Source organism: Sapajus apella, unplaced genomic scaffold (assembly GCF_009761245.1).
Source record: "Sapajus apella isolate SASKATOON/1434 unplaced genomic scaffold, GSC_monkey_1.0 scaffold138, whole genome shotgun sequence".
Taxonomy (NCBI): Eukaryota; Metazoa; Chordata; class Mammalia; order Primates; family Cebidae; genus Sapajus; species Sapajus apella.
The window spans coordinates 633,708-655,904 of NW_022437078.1; the positions used below are offsets into that span (position 1 = coordinate 633,708).

Here is a 22,197-nt window from a genome sequence, read left to right on the forward strand (position 1 = left end):
GCCCCACCCATATCCTTCTCTCTCTTTTCCCTGGTGGGTGTGCAGCCCCTGAGGTTCCCAGGGCTAGTCCAGGCACCAGAACGCTGCAGGGTGAGAAATCTCAGACCAATGTGGAAGCTTCTCAGGGAGCTACATTTAACTCAACCACAAGGGACTAGCCTTTATTCTGAAATTTTTCTCTTTGTATCTAGTTGTTAAAATGTCCATTTCTTTTATGAAGTGATGGTAACCAGGGCTGGGAGTTAATTTTTTTTTTTTTTTTTTTGAGACGGAGTTTTGCTTTTTTTACCCCGGCTGGGGTGCAATGGTGCGATCTCGGCTCACCGCAACCTCCGCCTTCTGGGTTCAGGCAATTCTCCTGCCTCAGCCTCCTGAATAGCTGGGATTACAGGCACGCGCCACCATGCCCAGCTAATTTTTTGTATCTTTAGTAGAGACGGGGTTTCACCATGTTGACCAGGATGGTCTCGATCTCTTGACCTTGTGATCCACCCGCCTCGGCCTCCCAAAGTGCTGGGATTACAGGCGTGAGCCACCGCACCCGGAGTTTTTGAATTGAGATGAGGTCTCCCTATGTTGCCCAGACTGGTCTCAAACTCCTGGCCTCAAGCAATCCTCTGGCCTCAGCCTCTCAAAGTGCTGGGATTACAGGCGTGGCCCACTACGCCTGGCCAGGAGTTGATTTTCTAAATGTCCTTTGGTTGCCGGGTTCAGTGGCTCATGCTCATTGTGCTAACCTACTCTGTATTAGCCAGACAGACTTCTTGCTGAGAGTCAGACACATTCTATCTTGCATGAGAGTCAGACAGACTCCATCTTAACCTCTGCCTCACCCCTCCCACCATTTCTCCCTTGAGTGCATATCTGGGTCATGTTCCTGTGCTGGGTCATGTTGTACTTAGAGCTACAGAAACATATAACCGTTGTAACCATATCCTGCTTAGCAAGCCCACTTGCTATTGTGAATACCCCCCTTGATTGATTGTATGACAAGTACCCAATACCCCCCACCCCTTGGTAACCAGCAATCATGGAAACTGCTTGTGTATACCCTCCTTAGTAATCAACAATCATGGGACCCTCCTGCCTCTTGGTTACCAGCCTCCTTATCTAACTTGCTTGTTCTGCTTCTGTAAATTCTGCTTCAGCTAGGCTCCCCTTCCCCTTCTCTAAGAAGGTACAAAAAGGAATCAAGCCCTTTCTTGGGACCGAGAGAATTTTGAGTATTAGCCGTCTCTTGGTCACTGGCAATAAAGGACTCCTGATTCAATCTCAGAGTGTGGCACTTTTCTTACAACTAGCTGGATTACAATGCCATAATCCTGGCACTTTGGGAGGCAGAGGCCGGCAGATCACCTGAGGTTAGGAGACCAGCCTGGCCAACATGGTGAAACCCCATCTCTGCTAAATATATAAAAATTAGTCAGGCATGGTGGCAGGCGCCTGTAATCCCAGCTACCTGAGAAGCTGAAGCAGGAGAATGACTTGACCCAGGGAGGCAGAGGTTGCAGTGAGCCGAGATGAGATCATACCACTGCACTCCAGCCTGGGTGACAGAGTTTGACTCTGTCTCAATAAATAAATGAATAAATATTTGGAGAGTCTCAATAAATAAATGAATAAATATTTGGCAAAAATAAAAGTTGACAGGCTTCAGGAACCATGACACTTTTCAAGGCTAAAAAAAAAAAAAAGTTGACAGGCAACTCCAGTGTGACAGGAAGGCTCTAGAATGGCCTCCCCTGCAGTCCCCTCCTCCTGATACTCAATCCTTTGTGTGATCCCCTCCCCTCAAGAGTGGCCGGATCTGGTGACTTGCTTCTGAGAAATAGAATGTCACAATAATCACTTAAGCGAACAGATTAGCAATCACTATGATTTCCATCTTGCCAACTGACTCTTGCTCTTCTTGGCTTGCACACTTTGATGAAGCAAACTGCCACATTGAAAAGGTACCCAGGCCAGGCATGGTGGCTCATACCTGAAATCCCATACTTTGGGAGGCCGAAGCAAGTGGATCACGAGGTCAGGAGTTCGAGACCAGCCTGGACAACATGGCAAAACCCCATCTCTACTAAAAACACAAAATTAGCTGGGCATGGTGGCGCATGCTTGTAATCCCAGCTACTTAGGAGGCTGAGGCAGGAGAAACTCTTGAACCTGGGAAGCAGGAGGTTTCCGTGAGCCAAGATGGCAGGCACCATTGCACTCCAGCCTGGGCAACAAGATCAAAACTCCATCTCAAAAAAAAAAAAATACAAAAATTAGCTGGGCATGGTGGCGGGTGCCTGTAATCCCAGCTACTCGGGAAGCTGAGGCAGGAGAATCTCTTGAACGTGGGAGGCGGAAGTTGCAGTGACCTGAAATTGCACCACTGAACTCCAGCCTGGGCAACAAGGGCGAAACTCCATCTAAGAAAAAGAAAGGGCCAGGCATGGTGGCTCACACCTGTAATCCAAGCACTTTAGAGGCCAAGGCGGGCAGATCACCTGAGGTCGGGAGTTCAAGACCAGTCTGACCAGCATGGTGAAACCCCGTCTATAAAAAAGAAAAATAAAAAAAAAGAAAGAAAGAAAAGGCAGCCAATGATGTAGTAAAGAGCTGGTGGCCTCTGACTAACAGCTCGGGGTACGGAGGGCCTCAGTCCAACAGCCCTGAAGGAACTGAGTCCTGCCAACAGCCAGGTAAGCCTGGAAGCAGGTGGTTCCCCAGCTGAACCTTAAGGCTACTACAGCCCAGCATGTAAAATTTCAGGAGGCATTTACTCGTAACAAGTGTGTCCTGACCCCACCCTGTGCAGCCAACACCCTGAATAGCACTTGTGAGATATCCTGCAGTGAAGGAACCACTGTGCTTGCTAGGTTTTGGGGGAATTCATTATGCAGCACTAGATAACTAATACATCTGGGTATTTTGAAATGTTCTTGTCTGTGGAATCTAAAAACTACCTCCTTTTCAGAAGATCATGTCAGATGGTATATTAAGGGTGGCGAGGCAGCCCCAGGACAAACCTAGATTCCTTTTTGTTTGTTTGTTTGAGATAAGATCTTGCTCTGTGCCCAGGTTGAAGTGCAGTGACAAAATCTTGGCTTACAGCAGCCTTGACCTCCTGAGCTGGAGCAGTCCTCTTACCTCAGCCTCCCAAGTAGCTGGGACTGCAGATGTGCACCAGCACATACAGCTATCTGTGTGTGTGTGTGTGTAAAGGCAGGGTCTGGCTATGTTGTCCAGACCTAGGTTCTAATCTCAGACCCTCCTCTAATTAGCTGAGTAGCCTTAGGCAAGTTACTTTGATCTCTCTGAGCCTCAAATTTCTCACACAGAAAAATGGGTATAATACTGATTTCCTAAAATAGATTATATATGTGTAAATACTAATAATTACCATTTCTAGTGCATATTTTTTGTGTTAGAACTAATGTTAAATGCTTTACATGCATAATTGCCTTTTTTTTTTTTTTTTTTTTGAGACAGAGTTTCACTCTTGTTGCTTAGGCTGGAGTGTAGTGGCGTGATCTCTCAACCTCTGCCTCCCGGGTTCAAGCGATTATCCTGTCTTAGCCTCCCTAGTAGCTAGAATTAAAGGCGCCCACCACCACACCTAGCTCATTTTTGTATTTTTGGTAGAGATGGGGTTTCACCTTGTTGGCCAGGCCGGTCTTGAACTGTTGACCTCAGTTGATCCACCGGCCTCAACCTCCCAAAGTGCTGGGATTACAGGCGTGAGCCACCGCACCTGGCCACATTATAGTATTTTATCCTCACAAGCTTATGGGGCAAGTTCAGTTATCACCCCCATTCTTCAGATAAGAAGACTGAGAAGGCACAGGCCTTGTGTGTGTGGGATACATCATAGGCCTTCAATAAATTGTGTCATAAATGAAGAAAAGAAAGAAAGCCTTTCCTACCTGTTACCACTAGGTGGCAGCAAAGACAGGCAGAAGAGCCAGCCTTTCAGCTTGGCTGAAAATTTATTCCTGAAAATAATTTGTTTAGATGAAATTGTATTCCTGAATTCTTTCCCTACGTATTTATGTGCCAAATGATTTACAAGAACTAGTTATATTCTCGTCACAACACTATGTGAGAGTTGTTATTACCAATTTACAAAGGAGGAGACTGAGGCTGAGAGGTGTGACTCCCTAAGGTCCACACAGCTGGAAAATGACATGAATTAAGTTAAACATGTGATATGAATACCTCTAAAACTTTTCTGTGCCAATGTACCTGAGTTGCCGTATACGTTTAGAGAAAAGGGGAGTAATTTTGTGTTTGTATGTTTTTAGAATTCTGATTATACATATATTTTTTAATTAATTAATTTTTGAGACAGAGTCTTACTCTGTTGCCCAGGCGGCTGGAGTGCAGTGGTGTGATCTCTGCTCACTGCAAGCTCCATCCCCCAGGTTCAAACGATTCTTGCACCTCAGCCTCCTGAGTAGCTGGGATTATAGGCACACACCACCATGCCCAGCGAATTTTTGTAATTTTTAGTAGAGACAGGATTTCACCATGTTGGTCAGGCTGGTCTGAAACTCCTGACCTCAAGTGATCTGCTCACCTCGGCCTCCCAAAGTGCTGGGATTACAGGTGTTAGCCACTGCACCCAGCCCATATTCTTTAACTTGCTTCTTTCACCTGACAGTGAATCTTAGAAACATTTCCAAGGTATCCATTCTTTTTGGCATCTGTACAATATTCTATAGTGGGGGTGGATCACAAAATATCTAGGTAATCAATCCTCTATGTCTAGTCATCTGAATTACTTCTAATTTTTTGCTTTTACTAAAAAACAAAGAAAAATGCTTCCAGAAAGATTCATGAACAGATGCCTCAGACCTCCTCTGGTTAGCTGGGTAGCCTTAGGCAAGTTATTTTGATTTCTCTGAACCTCAAATTTCTCACACAGAAAAATAAGTATAATACTAATATATTATTATATCCCAGGTAGACTCCCAGGTGTGTGAACCTTGGGTTGTGGGGTGTGCGTAGCTGTGGTTGGTAAAGATGCTGGTAACCTACAGGTGGGTTGTGCCCATTTTCATCCCACCTGCTGTGAGGGAGGGAGCCTGTTTCTTTATGGCTTAGCCAACCCTGTAGGTTATCAATGTTCGCTTTTTTTTTGCTAATTTATTATTAATATCAAGAAAGTTTTCAGTAAACAATTTAGTAACAGACTGAGCTACCTTAAAACAAAATGAGCTCCTCTCTTCCTTGGAGGTGAGCAGTCAAAAGTTTGCACGGGGCTGATGCAGTGGCTCATGCCTGTAGTCCCAGTACTTTGGGAGGCCAAGGCAAGTGGATCACGAGGTCAGGAGTTTGAGACCAGCCTGGCCAGCACAGTGAAACCCCGTCTCCACTAAAAATATAAAAAATTAGCCAGGCATGGTGGTGCACACCTGTAGTCTCAGCTACTCGGTAGGTTGAGGCAGGAAAATTGCTTGAACCCATCAGGTGGAGGTTGCAGTGAGCCAAGATCATGCCATTGTACTCCAGCCTGGGTAACAGCGTGAGACTCTGTGTCCAAAAAAAAAAAAGAAAGAGTTTATATGGCCAGGCTGGGCACAGTGGCTCATGCCTGTAATCCCAGCACTCTGGGAAGCCGAGTCAGGCAGATCACCTGAAGTCAAGAGTTTGAGACCAGTCTGGCCAACATGCTGAAATTCCCTCTCTATCAAAAGACAAAAATTAGCTGGACATGGTGGCACACACCTGCAATCCCAGCTACTCAGGAGGCTGAGGCAGGAGAATCTCTTGAACCCGGGAGGCAGAAGTTGCAGTGAGCTGAAATGCCACTGCACTCCAGCTCAGGCGACAGTGTGAGACTCCAACTCAAGAAAAAAAAAAGAAAAAAGAGTTTGCATAGCCAAGAGAGTCCCTAATGGGGGGATGTGAGTGAAGAAAATGTCTCAGTCCTTTCCTGGCAGAGGTCACAGCTGAGCATATCACCTCTGTCTGTGCCTGGGGCACATGTACCTTGCCACTTCTTTTTCCTTTTTTTTTTTTTTTTTTTTTCTTTTCTTTTTTTTTTTTTTTTGAGGCGGAGTTTCGCTCTTGTTACCCAGGCTGGAGTGCAATGGCGCGATCTCGGCTCACCGCAACCTCCGCCTCCTGGGTTCAGGCAATTCTCCTGCCTCAGCCTCCTGAGTAGCTGGGATTACAGGCACATGCCACCATGCCCAGCTAATTTTTTGTAGTTTTAGTAGAGACGGGGTTTCACCATGTTGACCAGGATGGTCTCGATCTCTTGACCTCGTGATCCACCCGCCTCGGCCTCCCAAAGTGCTGGGATTATAGGCGTGAGCCACCGCGCCCGGCCTCCTTTTTTTTTTTTATAATGACAGGGTTTCACCATTTTGGTCAGGCTGGTTTTGAACTCCCGACCTCAGGTGATCCGCCCGCCTTGGCCTCCAAAGTGCTTGGATTACAGGCGTGAGCCACCGTGCCCAGCCCACCTTGCCACTTTTTAAGCTTTTACTGTGCCACTTTTTTTGGGGGGGGGAGGGGGCAGAGGCTTCCTCTGTAGCCCAGGCTGGAGTGCAGTGGCGTGATTTTGGCTGACTGCAACCCTCCGCCTCCTGGGGCCCAGTTCAGGCAATTCTCCTGCCTCAGCCTGTGGAGTAGCTGGAATTACAGGAATGCACCAATACACCCAGTTAATTTTTGTATTTTTAGTAGAGACGGGGTTTCACCATGTTGACCAGGCTGGTCTTGAACTCCTGACCTCGTGATCCACCTGGGCCTCTGAAAGTGCTGGGATTACAGGCATAAGCCACCGAGCCTGGCCAACTGTGCCACTTTTAAAGGTTTTACTGTGCAAGCCCCATCATCACAATCAGACTAGGAGCCCCCTAAGTTACTTCTTTGCTTTCATTGATGAGAGAATTGTGCATGATTCATCCTGTGGGGCAATGTGGATGGGGAAGGGCTGGTCCACTGCCAGAGAGTGGGGAGAGTGACACCATGCCACACCTCAGTTCATTCATTCTTCACTGTCCCTATCAGGTAGAAGCTACCATTGTCCCCATTTTACCGATGAGGAAACTGAGGCTCAGGGAGGTGGACGCACCCATTGGCATAAAAAACGTGGCATAGTGGGCAGCACGGAGCCAGGATAAGCTCAGGAAAACGAAGCTAACTGGCATGGGGGGTGGGGAGGTACTCTTATATCCACAAAGGAAGTGAAGCACCCCAGGCAGGGCCCAGAGGCGCCAGGTAGAGCCCACAGCAATGAGGCTGGCAAGGGTTTTCCCAAAGAGGGCAACCTGGGTGTTCTTGCCCCACTCTCTCCTGGGGCTGCCAGTCCCGCCCCCAGGCACATGTTATCTGTGTCCTGCGGACACAGCTGTAGACTCTTGCCAGGTGAGGCCCTCCTGGCAGGTGGCATCTAACCTTTGGACATGTAAACAGCCTTGGCCTCACCAGGGGTGGCCCAGCTTGGTCTTGAGGCCTGCAGACCTGTGCATGCCCAGGCAGGCATGTGTGAATATGTTCAGGGCCAAGAGGATGTGTTTAGGTCTCCACACATCCACTTCGGGGTTGGACCTGGGGACTGAGGACATCTCATTCATCCTGCTGCCTCCCCAGACCCTGGGGAATCCCCAGGTTACCTCCTGAAAGAGGCTGGAACCAAGAAACCCCAGAAGAACCTGAGGACCAGAGAGGGGCTGACATGTGCCTAGGGCCACACAGCAGACACAGCCAGGTCCATAAATCTCTCTGCCAGAGACCCTGACCCCCTGGTCCTCACTGCCTCCCACCCACCACCTGCAGCTCCTCTTATCTCTGGGGCCCCGGAGCCTGCTGATTCCTGGGACAGGGCCCACCCTCCCTTGGGGGACCAGATGGATGGGACTGCAGGGGCTGCTCAGGCCTGATAAGGGACTTGGCTCAGGCCTTTATCAGTGGGACTTGGGGCTTCGGACAGGCACGTATCCCTGTTTGGGAGAGGAAGCTGTAAAAAGAGGGTGCCCAGCCCCTGGGCAAAAGATATACAGGACAGGGACTTTCTTCAGTACTTTTTTTTTTTTTTTTTTAATCTGTATTGCTTTCTCTGATTACAAAAGCAATTTAGGCATGTTAAAATTAATTAGAATGTAACAAAAACAGATAGTATGGAAAGTGAAAGTGCCTATAAAATGGCCTTCCAGACATAATCCCCCAGCCTGGTTTGGGGTCATCTCTCTGGATTTCTTTCTATGCATAGATTAACATGGTCAATTAATTAATGAATTGGAATCATATAGAGCACAGGGTGGTGGCTCCAAGTGTGTCCCAGATCCCTGTCATGTGGCTCCTTGCTTCAAACCCAGACACATTTCTTAATCTGTCTGAGCCACAGTTTTCTCCTCTGTAAAACCTCGCATGGATATTGTAGAGAGTAAACAAAATTACACATGTCAGGCACTTTGTGAGCCTACACCCAGCTCAGTGAGCGCTTGATAAACAGCAGTGCCACCCGTGTCTTTACACAGCTTGCCTTTGCTTTTCATTTAACAACGTAATGATGTATTTTCCTTTTAATTTTACAAAAAAAAAAAAGGGACATCTTTTCATATTAGTGCCTAGAGATGTAGTCCACACCTTTTGACAAATTCAGAGCTTTCCTTGTATGGGTGAATCATCATTCTTTTAAACCAACTGTATTGCAGTATAATTTACGTACAATAAAATGCACCCAGAAAAGAGCATAGTTCAATGAGCTTTGAAAAATTATTCCACCATGTAAGCACTGCTACAGTGAAGTCTGGAACATTTCCGTTGTCCGGAAGGTTCCTTCATGCCCCTTTTCGATTAATCTCTGCCCCCACACCCAGCCCCAGGCAACCACTGAACTGTTTCCTGTCCCTGTAGTGTAGATTTCCCTTTTCTAGGATATCATAAATGAAATCAAACAGCGCGTGCCCTCTGGGGGAAGGCTTCTTCCACTTGGCATAATGCTTTTAAGATTTCTCCATGCTGTCACTGTCAGGTCACCAGTAGCTCATGGCCTTGCTATGCTAAAGAGCTCCCCATTGCAAAAATCCATTTCCGGTTGGGCACAGTGGCTCCTGCCTGTAATTCCAACACTTTGGGAGGTCAAGGCAGGAGGATTACCTGAGGTTGGGAGTTCGAGACCAACCTGATCAACATGAAGAAACCTCGTCTCTATTAAAAATACAAATTTAGATGGGCATGGTGGTGAGCACCTGTAATCCCACCTACTCGGGAGGCTAATTTTTGCAGGAGAATCACTTGAACCTGGGAGGCAGAGGTTGTGGTGAGCCGAGATCGTGCATTGCACTCCAGCCTGGGTGACATGAGCAAGACTCCATCTCAAAAAAAAATTTTTTTTTAATCAATTTCTACAAAAAATAAAATAAAATAATATTAGCTGGGTGTGATGGCTCCCACCTGTAGTCCTAGCTGCTAGGGAGGCTGAAGTGGGAGGATTGCTTGAGCCCAGGAGGTAGAAGTTGCAGAGAGCAGAGATCACACCACTGCACTCCAGCCTGGGTGACAGACCGAGACCCTGTCTCAAAATTAAAAAAAATTTTTTTAAATCCTCGTTGTTCCAGCTGGAGACTTAAAGGCCCAGAGAAGGCAAGCAATGTGCCCAAGATCAAGCAATGAGTTAGTTTCCACACAGAGACCAGAATTCAGCACTGCCTTTACCCATCCCTCCTGAAGCCCTCATGCAAAGCAGGGTGGGTGCTCCACAAATAATATCCCCAAATGGTGTTCGAAACCTTGATGATGATGATGGTGACCATGTTCACTACTGGTGTTAAGTGCTTATGCTATGCTAGGCAGTGTTCTAAGTTCTTTGCATGGATCCACCCACTTTAATCCACATGTATCCCAGTGAAGAAGGTTAAATTACTATTCCCATTCTATAGATAAAGAAACTGAAGGCCAGATGCGGTGGCTTACGTCTGTTATCCCAGCACTCTGGGAGGCCAAGGTGGGCAGATTACCTGAGGTCGGGAGTTCGAGACCAGCCTGATCAACATGGAGAAACCCCTTCTCTATTAAAATACAAAATTAGCCTGGTGTGATGATGCATGCCTGTAATCCCAGCTACTCGGGAGGCTGAGGCAGGAGAATCTCTTAAACCTGGGAGGTGGAGGTTGTCGTGAGCCAAGATCGCACCATTGCACTCCAGCCTGGGCAACAAGAACGAAGCTCTGACTCAAAAAAAAAAAAAAAAGAAAAAGAAACTGAGGCACAGAGAGTTTAAGCAAGAAGCAGAGCTGAGATTTGCACTAGGTGGTCAGGCTCCAGTGGTGCCGCCCTCAAAAGCAGATGGTTGAGAGTCCCTGCTGAGTAAAGAAGGTGACATGGCATAGTGGATGCAACGTGAATCAGATGCCAGGCTACCAGGGCATCTGTCCTCAACTTGCTGGATAATGTGGGCAGTTCCCACCCTGGACTCCATTTACTTACCAAAAGGAAAAAGAGGCAGTTTAGCAAGAGGCTCCCAGGAGCCTTTGGCAATGTGGTTTTTCTGTTTTGGTTTTTTGAGACAGGATCTCATTCTGTCACCCAGGCTGGAGCACAATAGCGTGATCTCAGCTCACCGAAACCTCTGCCTCCCAGGTTCAAGTGATTCTCCTGCCTCAGCCTCTCTCTCAAGAGTAGCTGGGATTACAGGCGCCCACCACCACACCCAGCTAATTTTTTTGTATTTTCAGTAGAGACAGGGTTTTGCCATGTTGGCCAGGCTGGTCTCGAACTCCTGACCTCAAGCGATCTGCCCACCTCAGCCTCCCAAAGTGCTGGGATTACAGGTATGAGCCACTGCGCCCAGCCTGGCAATGTGGTTCTACATATATTTTCTTTGTTTTTCTTTTTTTTTCTCTGCACTTTGTGAACAAAGCTAGACGTATTTTTGTAGAACTGAGCTGACAGCAGAAAAAGAGAGCTAGAACTTGTGGCTTCACTCTTGAACTGGGTCAGGAGAGACAAGTGGTCTGGTGGCTTTTCAGGGATGGACAGGGAAGCCTGGACTCCTCCTCAGTGGGAAAGGGCTGTGGCCTCTGTCCCCTGGGACTGGCTGTCTTGTCACATCATTTTTCACTGCTGGCTTGGATGCCTGGAATCCATGGAGTAGAGTCACAGCCTGTACCCACGACCTGACGGCAGCATGTTCTCAGCCTTGCAGCCCCTCCTCCTCCAGGTCACCCATCTTCTCCCTCCCATGGGCCCTGCCTTCTGGACCCATGCCAAAGGTGCCCCGCCTCTCTCCAACTTCAGGGAAACCAAGTCCATGGCCCTGGCCACAAATTTATACCAACTAAAAGACATACATGGCCGGGCGCTCACATATACAGGCTCACGTCTATAATCCCAACACTTCGGGAGGCCGAGGCAGGAGGATCACATGAGGTCAGGAGTTCGAGAACAACCTGGCCAACATGGTGAAATCTCGTCTCTACTAAATGTACAAAAATTAGCCGGGGGTGGTGGCGCACACCTGTGATCCCAGTTTCTTGGAAGACTGAGGCATGAGAATCACTTGAACCTAGGGGGCGGAAGTTGCAGTGAGCCAAGATCGCACCACTGCATTCCAGCCTGGGCATCAGAGAGAGACTCTGTAAAAACAAAACAAAAAAAATGCCGTGCAAGTACCTATACAACAACCCTGCATGATCTGCACATGTACTGCAGAACCTAAAGTACAATAATAAAGAAAAAGACATATACTAGATACAACATGTATCGGGCACTGTTAGAATTTACATGAATTAGGCAGGGCATGGTGGCTAACGCCTATAATCTCAACACTTTGGGAGGCCAAGGAGTTCAAGATCAGCCTTGGCAACATGGTGAAACCCCATTTCTACAAAAAATGCAAAAAAAAAAAAATTAGCTCAGCGTGGTGGTACGTGCCTAGAGTCGAAGCAACTCAGGGGGCTGAGGTGGGAGAATCACTTGAGCTTGGGAGGCAGAAGTTGTAGTGAGCCAAGATCACACCACTGCACTCCAGCCTGGATGACAGAGTGAAACCCTGTCTCAAAAAACAAACAAAAAATAATAATTTATGTGAATTAATATTTAATTTTCCTACGGACCCTATAATGTAAATATCCTATTACACATTTTCCAGATGACGTATTTGAAGCCCAGAGGGGTTAAGCACTTTACACCAGGTCACACAGCATCTATGGGCAGAGCCAGGCTATGGGTCCAGGCAGACTATTCCTTAAACCACACTGTTAACCACCACACTGTAGCTTCCTTCCCACTTAACGGCACCCCAGAGCCCCGACTCCTTCCCAATCCTGTCCTTCCTACAGGGTCAGTCTCTCTCCATCCGCTAGGGGCTGGAGTACAGTGTTGCTGTTGATATTAAGAGCACAGAAGCCAGAGTTGACCATCGGGTTCCAGTCCTGACTGCCACTCACTGGCTGTGTGCCTTTGAGCAAACCTCACAGCCTGTTTGCTCTCCTATAAAAAAAGGGAACAACAGAATCCGCCCCACAGGCTCATTGCGAAGATTAAGTCAGTAGTGTAGACCAGTGTCTCTCAAAGAACAGTAAGGAGGTCCCTGAGGATCCCCAAGACTCTTTCAGGGGATCCATGAGGTCAAAATTATTTTTATAGTAATTCTAAGATGTTATTTGCCTTTTTCACTCTCATTTTCTCTTGAGCATGTGGTGTTTTCTGGAGGCTACATGTCATGTGATATTGCAACAGGATGAAAACAGAAGCAGATAGGAGATTCCAGCTGCCTGCATACAGACGGACATTAAAGAAATCTGGAATAATGTAAAACAAAGATACCTTCACACTAATTTTTTTGTTTTTGAAAATATGGTTATTTTTCATAAAATAGATGGTTTATGCTCATGTGTAATGTCTGTTGTTACTTTTACATTAATTAATATTTATGAAATTTCTCAATTGGGTTTTTCTGTTTGTTTGGTTTTTGAGACACAGCCTCGCACTGTTGCCCAGGCGGGAGTGCAGTGGTGCGATCTTGGCTCAAGATCCCAATATTCAATTCTCCTAAGGACCCGGTAATGTAAACATCCTATTACACATTTTCCAGATTAGATATTTGAGGCCCAGAGAGGTTGAGCACTTGGCTGCAACATCCACTTCCTGGGTTCAAGCAATTCTCCTGCCTCAGCCTCCCGAGTATCTGGGATTACAGGTATGTACCACAATTCCCAGCTAACTTTTGTTTTTGTTTTTTGAGATGGAGTCTCATTCTGTCGCCCAGGCTGGAGTGCAATGGCACACTCTGGGCTCACTGCAACCTCTGCTCCTGGGTTCAAGTGATTCTTCCGCCTCAGTCTCCCAAGTAGCTGGGATTACAGGTGTGTGACACCACACCCGGCTAATTTTTGTATTTTTAGTAGAGACTCACCATGTTAGTCAGGTGAAACTCAGTAGAGTTTCACCATGTTGGTCAGGCTGGTCTCAAACTCCTGACCTTGTGATCCGCCCACCTCGGTCTCCCAAAGTGCTGGGATTACAGACGTGAGCCACCGCACCCAGCCTAACTTTTGTATTTTTAGTAGAGACAGGATTTCACAGTGTTGGCCAGGTGGTCTTAAACTCCTGACCTCAAGTGGTCGACCCGTCTCGGACTTTCAAAGTGCTGGGATTACAGGCATGAGCCACCGCTCCTGGCCCTCAGCTTTAATTTCTAATACAGTCAATGTTGATAGATGTAATCCATATGAACAAAAACTTTTTGGGGTCCTCAATAATTTTGAGAGTATAAAGAGGCTCCAAGACCAAAAAGTTTGAGAACTGCTAAGTGAGTCCAAGGTTCTGGCTACACAATGTGGAAGAAAGCGTCCCTGACCTTGGGATCCCTAAACTGCATCAATCCCTTGTTCCTGGGCTGTGTCTCACCTCCTCTGCCTGCCCTGCTGGAGGCCCTAACTAAACTGCAGGTAGCTGCACAATGGCCGGGATGGTGGTTGATCAGTGACCCTGGACTAGACTCTGGGATGCTCTGAAATTCCTGTTTCTTTATCTGAAGGACCAGCATGATCAGCCAAGCAGATTTCTCAGGCACCTTGAACCGCCCACATGTGAAGAAAGTGTAAACAATAAATCCTAAATCTGGTGTGTTAGGCTATTTTTGCACTGCCATAAAGAAATACCTGAGGCGATTCTTTGAGCTCGTCCTCATTCTTTGTTTCTCGAGTGCTCTTTCACTGTCCTCCGCCATGCCTGACCCGGTTAAGTCCGCTCTGGCCCCAAAAAAGGGCTCCAAGAAGGCGGTGACCAAGGCGCAGAAGAAGGACGGCAAGAAGCGCAAGCGCAGCCCCAAGGAGAGCTACTCCATCTACGTGTACAAGGTGCTGAAGCAGGTCCACCCCGACACCGGCATCTCCTCCAAGGCCACGGGCATCATGAACTCCTTCGTCAACGACATCTTCGAGCGCATTGCGGGCAAGGCCTCCCGCCTGGCACATTACAACAAGCGCTTGACCATCACCTCCAGAGAGATCCAGACGGCTGTGCGCCTGTTGCTGCCTGGGGAGCTGGCCAAGCACGCAGTGTCGGAAGGCACCAAAGCCGTCACCAAATACACCAGCTCCAAGTGAGCCCCTCCCAGCTGCTGACAATCCAAAGGCTCTTTTCAGAGCCACTCAAAAAAGAAAGAAAGAAAGAAAGAAAGAAAGAAAGAGAGAGAGAGAGAGAGAGAGAGAGAAAGAAAGAAAGAAAGAGAGAAAGAAAGAAAGAAGAAAGAAAAAAAGAAAAAGAAAGAAGAAAGAAAGAAAGAAAGAAAGAAAGAAAGAAAGAAAGAAAGAAAGAAAGAAAGAAAGAAAGAAAGAAAGAAAGAAAAGAAAGACCCGAGGCTGGCTAACTTATTTAAAAAATAGGCTGGGCGTGGTGGCTCGGGCCTGTAACCCAGGACTTTGGGAGGCAGAGGCGGGCAGATCACTTGAGGCCAGGAGTTTGAGACCAGCCTGGCCAACATGGTGAAACTTCATCTCTGCTAAAAATATTAAAATAAGCCAGGTGGTGGCAGGCACCTGTAGTCTCCGCTACTCAGGAGGCTGAAGCAAGAGAAATGATTGAGCAGGTTGCAGAAAGCCATGATCACACTACTGCAATCCAGTCTCAGCAACAGAGCAAGACTGTCTCAAAAAAACAAAAAGCAAGTTTAATTGGCTCACAGTTCTGCGGGTTATAAAAGAAGCATAGTGCTGGCATCTGCTTCTGGTGAAGCCTCAGGAAGCTTACAATCATGGTGAAAGGGGAAGGGGAAGCAGGTGCCTCCCATGGTGAGAGTAGGAGAGAGAGTGAAAAGGGGGAGGTCCCAGACTCTATTTATTTTTGAGACAGAGTCTCAATCTGTTGCCCAGGCTGGAGTGCAGTGGTGCAATCTCAGCTCACTGCAACCTCCACCTCCTGGGTTTAAGCGATTCTCGTGCCTCAGCCTCCTGAGTAGCTAGAACTACAAGTGCACACCACCACGCCTGGCTAATTTTTTGTGTTTTTTTAGTAGAGACAGGGTTTCACCATGTTGGGCAGGCTGGTCCTGAACTCCTGACCTCGAATGATCTGCCCGCCTTGGCCTCCCAAAGTTCTGGAATTACAGGTGTGAGCCACCACCCCTGGCCCCAGACTGTTTTAAACAATCTTGCATGAACTAACTGAGTGAGAATTCACTCCTTACCAAAGGGATGATGCTAAGCCATTCATGAGGTATCAGCCCTCATGATCTAATTACTTCCCACCAGGCCCCACCTCCAACATTGGGAATCACATTTCAACATGAGATTTGGAAGGGACAAATATTCATATAATTCCACTTCTGGCCCCCCATATCTCATGTCCTTCTCACATTTCAAAATATGACCATGCCTTTGTAATAGCACCTCAAAGTCTTAACTTGTTCCAGCCTTAACTCAAAAGTCCCGGACTCTAAAGTCCAAAGTCTCATCTGAGACTCAAGGTCAAGTTCCTTCCACCTATGAGATGGTACAGGCATTGGGTAAACATTCTTGTTCCAAGAGGGAAAAATTCACCAAAAGAAAGAGGTAATAGGCCCCATGCAAGTCTGAAACCCAGCAGGGTGGGCATTAAATCTGAAAGCTCCAAAGTAATCTTTGACTCCATGTCCCAGACAGTAGTGTAAGGGATTGGATTCTAAAGCCTTGGGCAGCCCCACCCTGTGGCTTTCCTGGACGTAGCCCATGTGGTTGTTCTTGTGGGTTGAAGTTGAATGCCTATGGGTTTTCCATGCTGAGGTTGCAAGCTACCAGTGGGTCTACAATTCTGGGGTCTGGAGGTGGTGTCCCCCTCCCTGCAGCTCCACTAGGCAGTGCCCTGTTGGGGACTCTGTGTGGGGGCTCCAACCCCACATTTCCCCTCAGCATTGCCCAAGTAGTTTCTCTGTGGGGCTCTACCCCTGCAGCAGGCGTCTGCCTGGGTACCCTAGCTTTTCTATACATCTTCTGAAATCTAGGAGGAAGCTGCCAAGCCTCCTTCACTCTTGTATTCTGTGCACCTGCGGGCTTAACAGCATGTAGAAGCCACCAAGACTTATGCCTTGTGCCTTCTGAAGTGGCAGCCCAAGCTGTACCTAGGGCCCTTTGAGCCATGGCTGTAACTGGAGCAGTGAGGATGAGGGGAGTAGCCTCTGGAGGTGGTGCAGGGCATTGGTACCCTGAGCCTGGCCCACAAAATCATTCTTTCCTCCAAGGCCTAAGGACCTGTGATGGGAGGGGCTTTCCACAAGGCTTCTGAAATGATTTTGAGGCCTCTTTCCCACTGTCTTGGATGTTGACACCTGGCTGCCTTTTAGTCATGTTAATCACTGTGGCAAGTGGTTATTCCACAGCCTACTTGGATTCTTTCTCCACCACTGGGCCAGGCTGCAAATTTTCCAAACTTTTATGCTCTGCTTCTCTTTTAAATATAAATTTCAACTTTAGTTATTTATTTGCTCCCATGTCTCATTTAGGTTATTAGAAGCAGCCAGACCACATCTTGAATGCTTTTCTCCTTAGCAATTTCTTCCACCAGATACTAGAGGTCATCACTCTTCAGTTCAAACTTTCAACGAGCCCTCAGACATGGACACAACGCAGCCAAGTTCTTTGCTAGGTCATAAATGGGTGACCTTTACTCTGGTTCCTAATAACTTCATCATTTCTATCTTAGACCTTGTCAGCCCGGCCTTCACTGTCCATATTGCTATCAGAATTTTGGTCACAATCATTTGTCTTCTCATCTTACTGCCTTCTTCTGACCCCTTCAAATTCTTTCAACTTCAGCCTGTTGCCCAGTTCCAAAGTCAATTCCACATGTTCAGGTATCTTTATAGAACAACCCTCTCCTGGGACCAACTTTCTCTCTCTGTATGTATTTTTTCTCTTTTGACATGAAGTTTCACTCTTGTCACCCAGGCTGTAGTGCAATGGCATGATCTCGGCTCTCTAAAACCTATACCTCCTGGGTTCAAGTGATTCTCCTGTCTCGGCCCCACAAGTAGCTGGGATCATAGGCATGAGCCACCACGCCCCGCCTCTGGTACCAATTTTCTGTGGGTTTTTTTGTTTCCTTTTTTCTTTTTTGAGACAAGGTCTCGCTGTGTCACCCAGGCTAGAGTACAGTGGCACAATCTTGGCTCATGCAGCCTCCGCCTTCCAGGTCCAAGCAATTCTCCCACCACAGCCTCTCGAGTAGCCAAGATTACAGGGGTGCCACTATGTCTGTTTTTTGCATTTTTAGTAGAGACAGGGTTTCACCATGTTGGCCAGGCTACCAATTTTCTGTGTTAAGCCTTTTTCAAATTGCTATAAAGAAATACCTGAGGCTGGGTAATTTATTTTAAAACGAGTTTTAATTGGCTTACAATTCTGCAGACTGTACAAGAAGCGTAATGCCAGCAACTCCTTCTGGTGAAGCCTCAGAAAGCTTAAATCATGATGAAAGGCAAAGGGGAGCAGGTGCATCATAGGGCAAGAGTGGGAGCATGAGAGAGAAGGGGGAAGTCCCAGACTCTTTGAAACAACCAGATCTTACATGAACTAAGAGGATGGTGCTAATCCATTCATGAGGAGTCTGCCTCCATGATCCAATCGCTTTCTGCCAGGCCTCACCTCCGGCAATGGAAATCATATTTCAATATGAGATTTGGCAGGGACAAACATTCATACCATATCATTTGAGGAGGTGAGATTCACTCTAGGCTGGTCAAGAAATAGTAGAGAAATAGTACATAAATATAGGAAAAGCTTCACACGGGGGTCACCTGGCCTGGGCTTCTAGTCTTTATAAACTCTCTGTGAGGCGAGGCCTGCAGCCTCACAACACCTCAGTTACTGCATCTGTGAAATGGGTAGGTTGAACTCTTGCTTGACAATGTTCTTGCTAGAAGTGGAAAATCTCTAGGCATCCAGGCCTCCTTTTCCTGTCTCTTCTTACCTGGAAGGCAGCTGCGGGTGCTGGGGAGAACACTCAACAGGGGAAAGGACTGAATTGGGAGCTGCGCAGCCTCACCCTGGTTCTGCCAACATCCTGGGTGACCTCAAGCAAGTCCCTCTTTCTCCCTGAGCCTTGGCTCCCAGGAATTTGAAACATGCACAGCCTGGTTGAGCTCAGAGCTGGCTTCTGCATGCTCTTAAAATCTGATGGCTGGTCGGGGAGTCAGTGTTTATTCGATTCTCAGGGCCTCATGTGCTAGGCTGAAATGCCATCCCCATACCTCCTTGTCCCTTGTCGGAGGACCAGACTCTGTACTATTCACTTAACAAATCTTTATTCAGTACCTCCTATTTCCAGGGCACAGGGCAGACCGGAGCCTAGAAGAGAGAAAAAACAGATATTCTCAATTATTTATATTCCTTACCACTTAATCAGGATTCCATAAATACCCACTTCGAGCTCAGAGCTAAGCTAGGGAAAAGAAAGGAGCCAAGTGTGAACTTTTTCCTAAGAGGAGCTTGAGACATCACTGAGAGAAGGCCCTTGTTCATGTACTCACTCACTCGCTCACTCTTTCATTCATCGACAAATATTTATTGAGCACCTACTCTGTATCGGGCCCCAGGATGTGTACAAAACAGACACAGGCCCTGTCCTCATAGAAATTTCAGCCTAGCAGAAGAAGCAGACCTTAAAGAGATAAACATATCATTACAAATATTATAACACATTATGAGGCCTTACATTTTAAAATGGTATGAGAGGCTGGGCACAGTGCCTCACACCTATAATCCTAGCATTTTGGGAGGCCAAGGCAGGTGAATCACTTGAGCCCAGGAGTTTGAAACCAGCTTGGGCAACATGATGAGACCCTGTCTGTAGAAAAAAAGACAAAAATTAGCTGAGACCAGATGTCATGGCTCACACCTGTAATCACAGCACTTTGGGAAGCTAAGGTGGGTGGATCCCTTGAGGTCAGGAGTTCAAGAGCAGCCTGGCCAACATTGTGAAACCCCATCTTTGTGGAAAAAAAAAAAAAAGAAGACAAGGTCTCACTCTGTTCCCAGGCTGGAGTGCAATAGCACCATCACGACCTACTGCAGCCCTGACCTCCTGGGCTCAATCATTCCCCTCACCTCAACCTCCAGAGTAGCTGCAACTACAGTCGTGTCCCGTGACACCTGGCTAATTTTGTAATTTTTTATAGAGATGGGGTCTCCCTGTGTTGCCAAGGCTGGTCTGCAACCCTTAGCCTCAAGCCATCCTCCCTCGGCCTCCCAAAGCTCTGGGATGACAGATGTGAGCCACTGAGCCCAGTCAGAGAAATTTATTTTCTTACAATTCTGGAGTCCTAAAGTCAAAATCAGTTATCACTGGGCAAAAAAAAAAAAAAAAAATTCTTTTTTGAGAGGGAATCTTGCTCTGTGGCCCAGGCCGGAGCACAGTGGCACAATCTTGGCTCACTGTAACCTCTGCCTCCCTGGTTCAAGTGGTTCTCCCACCTCAGCCTCCCAAGTAGCTGGGATTATAGGCACTTGCCACCATGCCCAGCTAATTTTTGTATATTAGTAGAGATGGGGTTTCACCATGTTGGCCAGGCTGGTCTCGAACTTCTGGCCTGAGGCAATCTGCCCAATTTAGCCTCCCAAAGCACTGGGATTATAGGCATGAACCACCACATCCAGCCACTGGGCCAAAATTCGGGTGTTAGCAGAGCTTCCCTCTCTCCAGAGGCTCTAGGGCAGAATGGGTTCCTTGCCTCCTCAGCTTCTGGTGGCTACTGGCATTCCTTGGTTTGTGGTCACATCGCTGCAATCTTCAAAGCCAGCACATCCTCAAATCTTTCAGCTTTGTGTTCACATTGTCTTCTCCTCTGTGTGTGTCACATCTCCCTCTGCCTCCCGCTTAGAAGGATGCATGTGGCTGCATTTAGGGCCCACCCTGATAACCCAGGATAATCTCCCGATCCCAAAGTCATTCCTCACATCCACAAATGTTACTCTTTATCCAAAGAAAGGTTCCAGGAATTAGGACCTGATAACTATAGCAGCTATTTCTCAGCCTACTACAGTAGGTTACCTAGTGTCTGTTTGGGGGAGCTTCATTTAAACTGGAGGTGGTCGGAGAAGGCCTCTCCAAAAAAGAGATGCTGTCCCCAAGATGAAACGGATGAATAGGAGTTCACCTGGGGAAGAGTGTCCTAAAGAGGGAGAATGGCGTGTACAAAGCCTGCCATGTGGCCAGGAGGGCCAGCAATGAGGTCAATAGAGAAAGATGAGCTGGGACCTAAGAACCAGGAAGCCACATTAGGGATTTTTGTCTTTAAGAATAAGCTAGAGGCTGGGAATGGTGGCTCACGCCTGTAATCCCAACACTGTGGGAGGCCGAGGCAGGCTGATCACCTGAGGTCAGGCCTTTGAGACTAGCCTGGCCAATATGGTGAAACCCCTCCTTTACTAAAAATACAAAAAGTAGTGAGACATGGTGGCACATGTCTGTAATCCCAGCTACTCGAGGGGCTGAGACGGGAGAATCACTTGAACCTGGGAGACGGAAGTGGCAGTGAGCCAAGATTGTGACACTGCACTCCAGGCTAGGTGACAGAGCAAGACTCTTGTCTCACCTGAGGTCAGGAGTTCGAGACCAGCCTGGCCAATGTGGTGAAACCCTGTCTCTACTAAACAATACAAAAAATTGGCCCGGTGTGGTGACTCATGCCTATAATCCCAGTTACTCAGGAGGCTGAGGCAGAAGAATTGCCTGAACCTGGGAGGTGGAGGTAGCAGTGAGCCGCGATTGTGCCACTGCCCTCCAACTGAGTGACAAAGTGAGACTCTGTCTCAAAAAAAATAAAAATAAATAAAACCAGACACAGTTGGCCGGGTTTGGTGGCTCACGCCTGTAATCCCAGCACTTTGAGAGGGTGAGGCAAGCAGATCACCTGAAGTCAGGAGTTAGAGACTAGCCTGGGCAACACAGTGAAACCCCGTCTCTACTAAAATACAAAAAAACAAAAATTAGCTGGGCATAGTGGTGCGTGCCTGTAATCTCAGTTATTTGGGAGGCTGAGGGAGGAGAATTGCTTGAACCCGGGAGTCAGAGGTTGCAGTGAGCCACGATTGCACCATCGCACTCCATCCTGGGTGACAGAGAGAGAGTCCATCTCAAAAAAAAAAAAAAAAAAGAGCTGGGCATGGTGGTGCACACCTGTAGTCTCCGCTGCTGGGGAGGCTGAGGTGGGAGAATCGCTTAAACCCGTAAGGCGGAGGTTGCAGTGAGCTGAGATTGTGCCACTGCATTCCAGCCTGGGCAATAGAGTGAGACTCCATCTCAAAAAATAAAATAGAATAAAATAAAATAAAATGGCCAGGCATGGTGGTTCATACCTGTAATCCCAGCACTTTGGGAGGCCGAGGCAGGCAGATGACCTGAGGCTGAGAGTTCGAGAGCAACCTGACCAACATGGAGAAGCCCCGTCTCTACTAAAAATATAAAAATTGGCCAGGAGGCCGGGCACGGTGGCTCAAGCCTGTAATCCCAGCTCTTTGGGAGGCCGAGGCCGGTGGATCACGAGGTCAAGAGATCGAGACCATCCTGGTCACCATGGTGAAACCCCGTCTCTACCAAAAATACAAAAAATTAGCTGGGCATGGTAGTGCGTGCCTGTAATCCCAGCTACTCAGGAGGCTGAGGCAGGAGAATTGCCTGAACCCAGGAGGCGGAGGTTGCGGTGAGCCGAGATCGTGCCATTGCACTCCAGCCTGGGTAACAAGAGTGAAACTCTGTCTCAAAAAAAAAAAAAAAAAAAAAAAA

General features: G+C 47.5%; 1 protein-coding gene and 1 long non-coding RNA gene across 2 annotated transcripts in view; one reads left to right on the forward strand and one right to left on the reverse strand.

Moving 5' to 3' along the window:
* Positions 1-14,116: 14,116 nt before the first annotated feature.
* Positions 14,117-14,591, forward strand: LOC116540301 (histone H2B type 1-O-like). Its single transcript, XM_032263774.1, has one exon. It carries the CDS (start codon positions 14,169-14,171, stop codon positions 14,547-14,549), a length of 381 nt encoding a protein of 126 aa, XP_032119665.1. The 5' UTR covers positions 14,117-14,168; the 3' UTR covers positions 14,550-14,591.
* Positions 14,592-17,787: 3,196 nt separating this feature from the next.
* The window catches only part of LOC116540295, a 15,641-nt gene continuing 11,231 nt past the window's right edge, over positions 17,788-22,197 (reverse strand). The window contains exons 2-3 of the long non-coding RNA XR_004264380.1: positions 18,729-18,761; positions 17,788-18,384 (exon numbers count right to left, since the gene is read on the reverse strand). This is a non-coding gene — a long non-coding RNA (uncharacterized LOC116540295). The remainder of the gene's footprint in view (positions 18,385-18,728; positions 18,762-22,197) is intronic.

What these genes read in the sequence shown, in the direction of transcription:
- LOC116540301 (XM_032263774.1), top strand. Translation starts at nt 14,169, where the DNA reads ATGCCTGACCCGGTTAAGTCCGCTCTGGCCCCAAAAAAGGGCTCCAAG.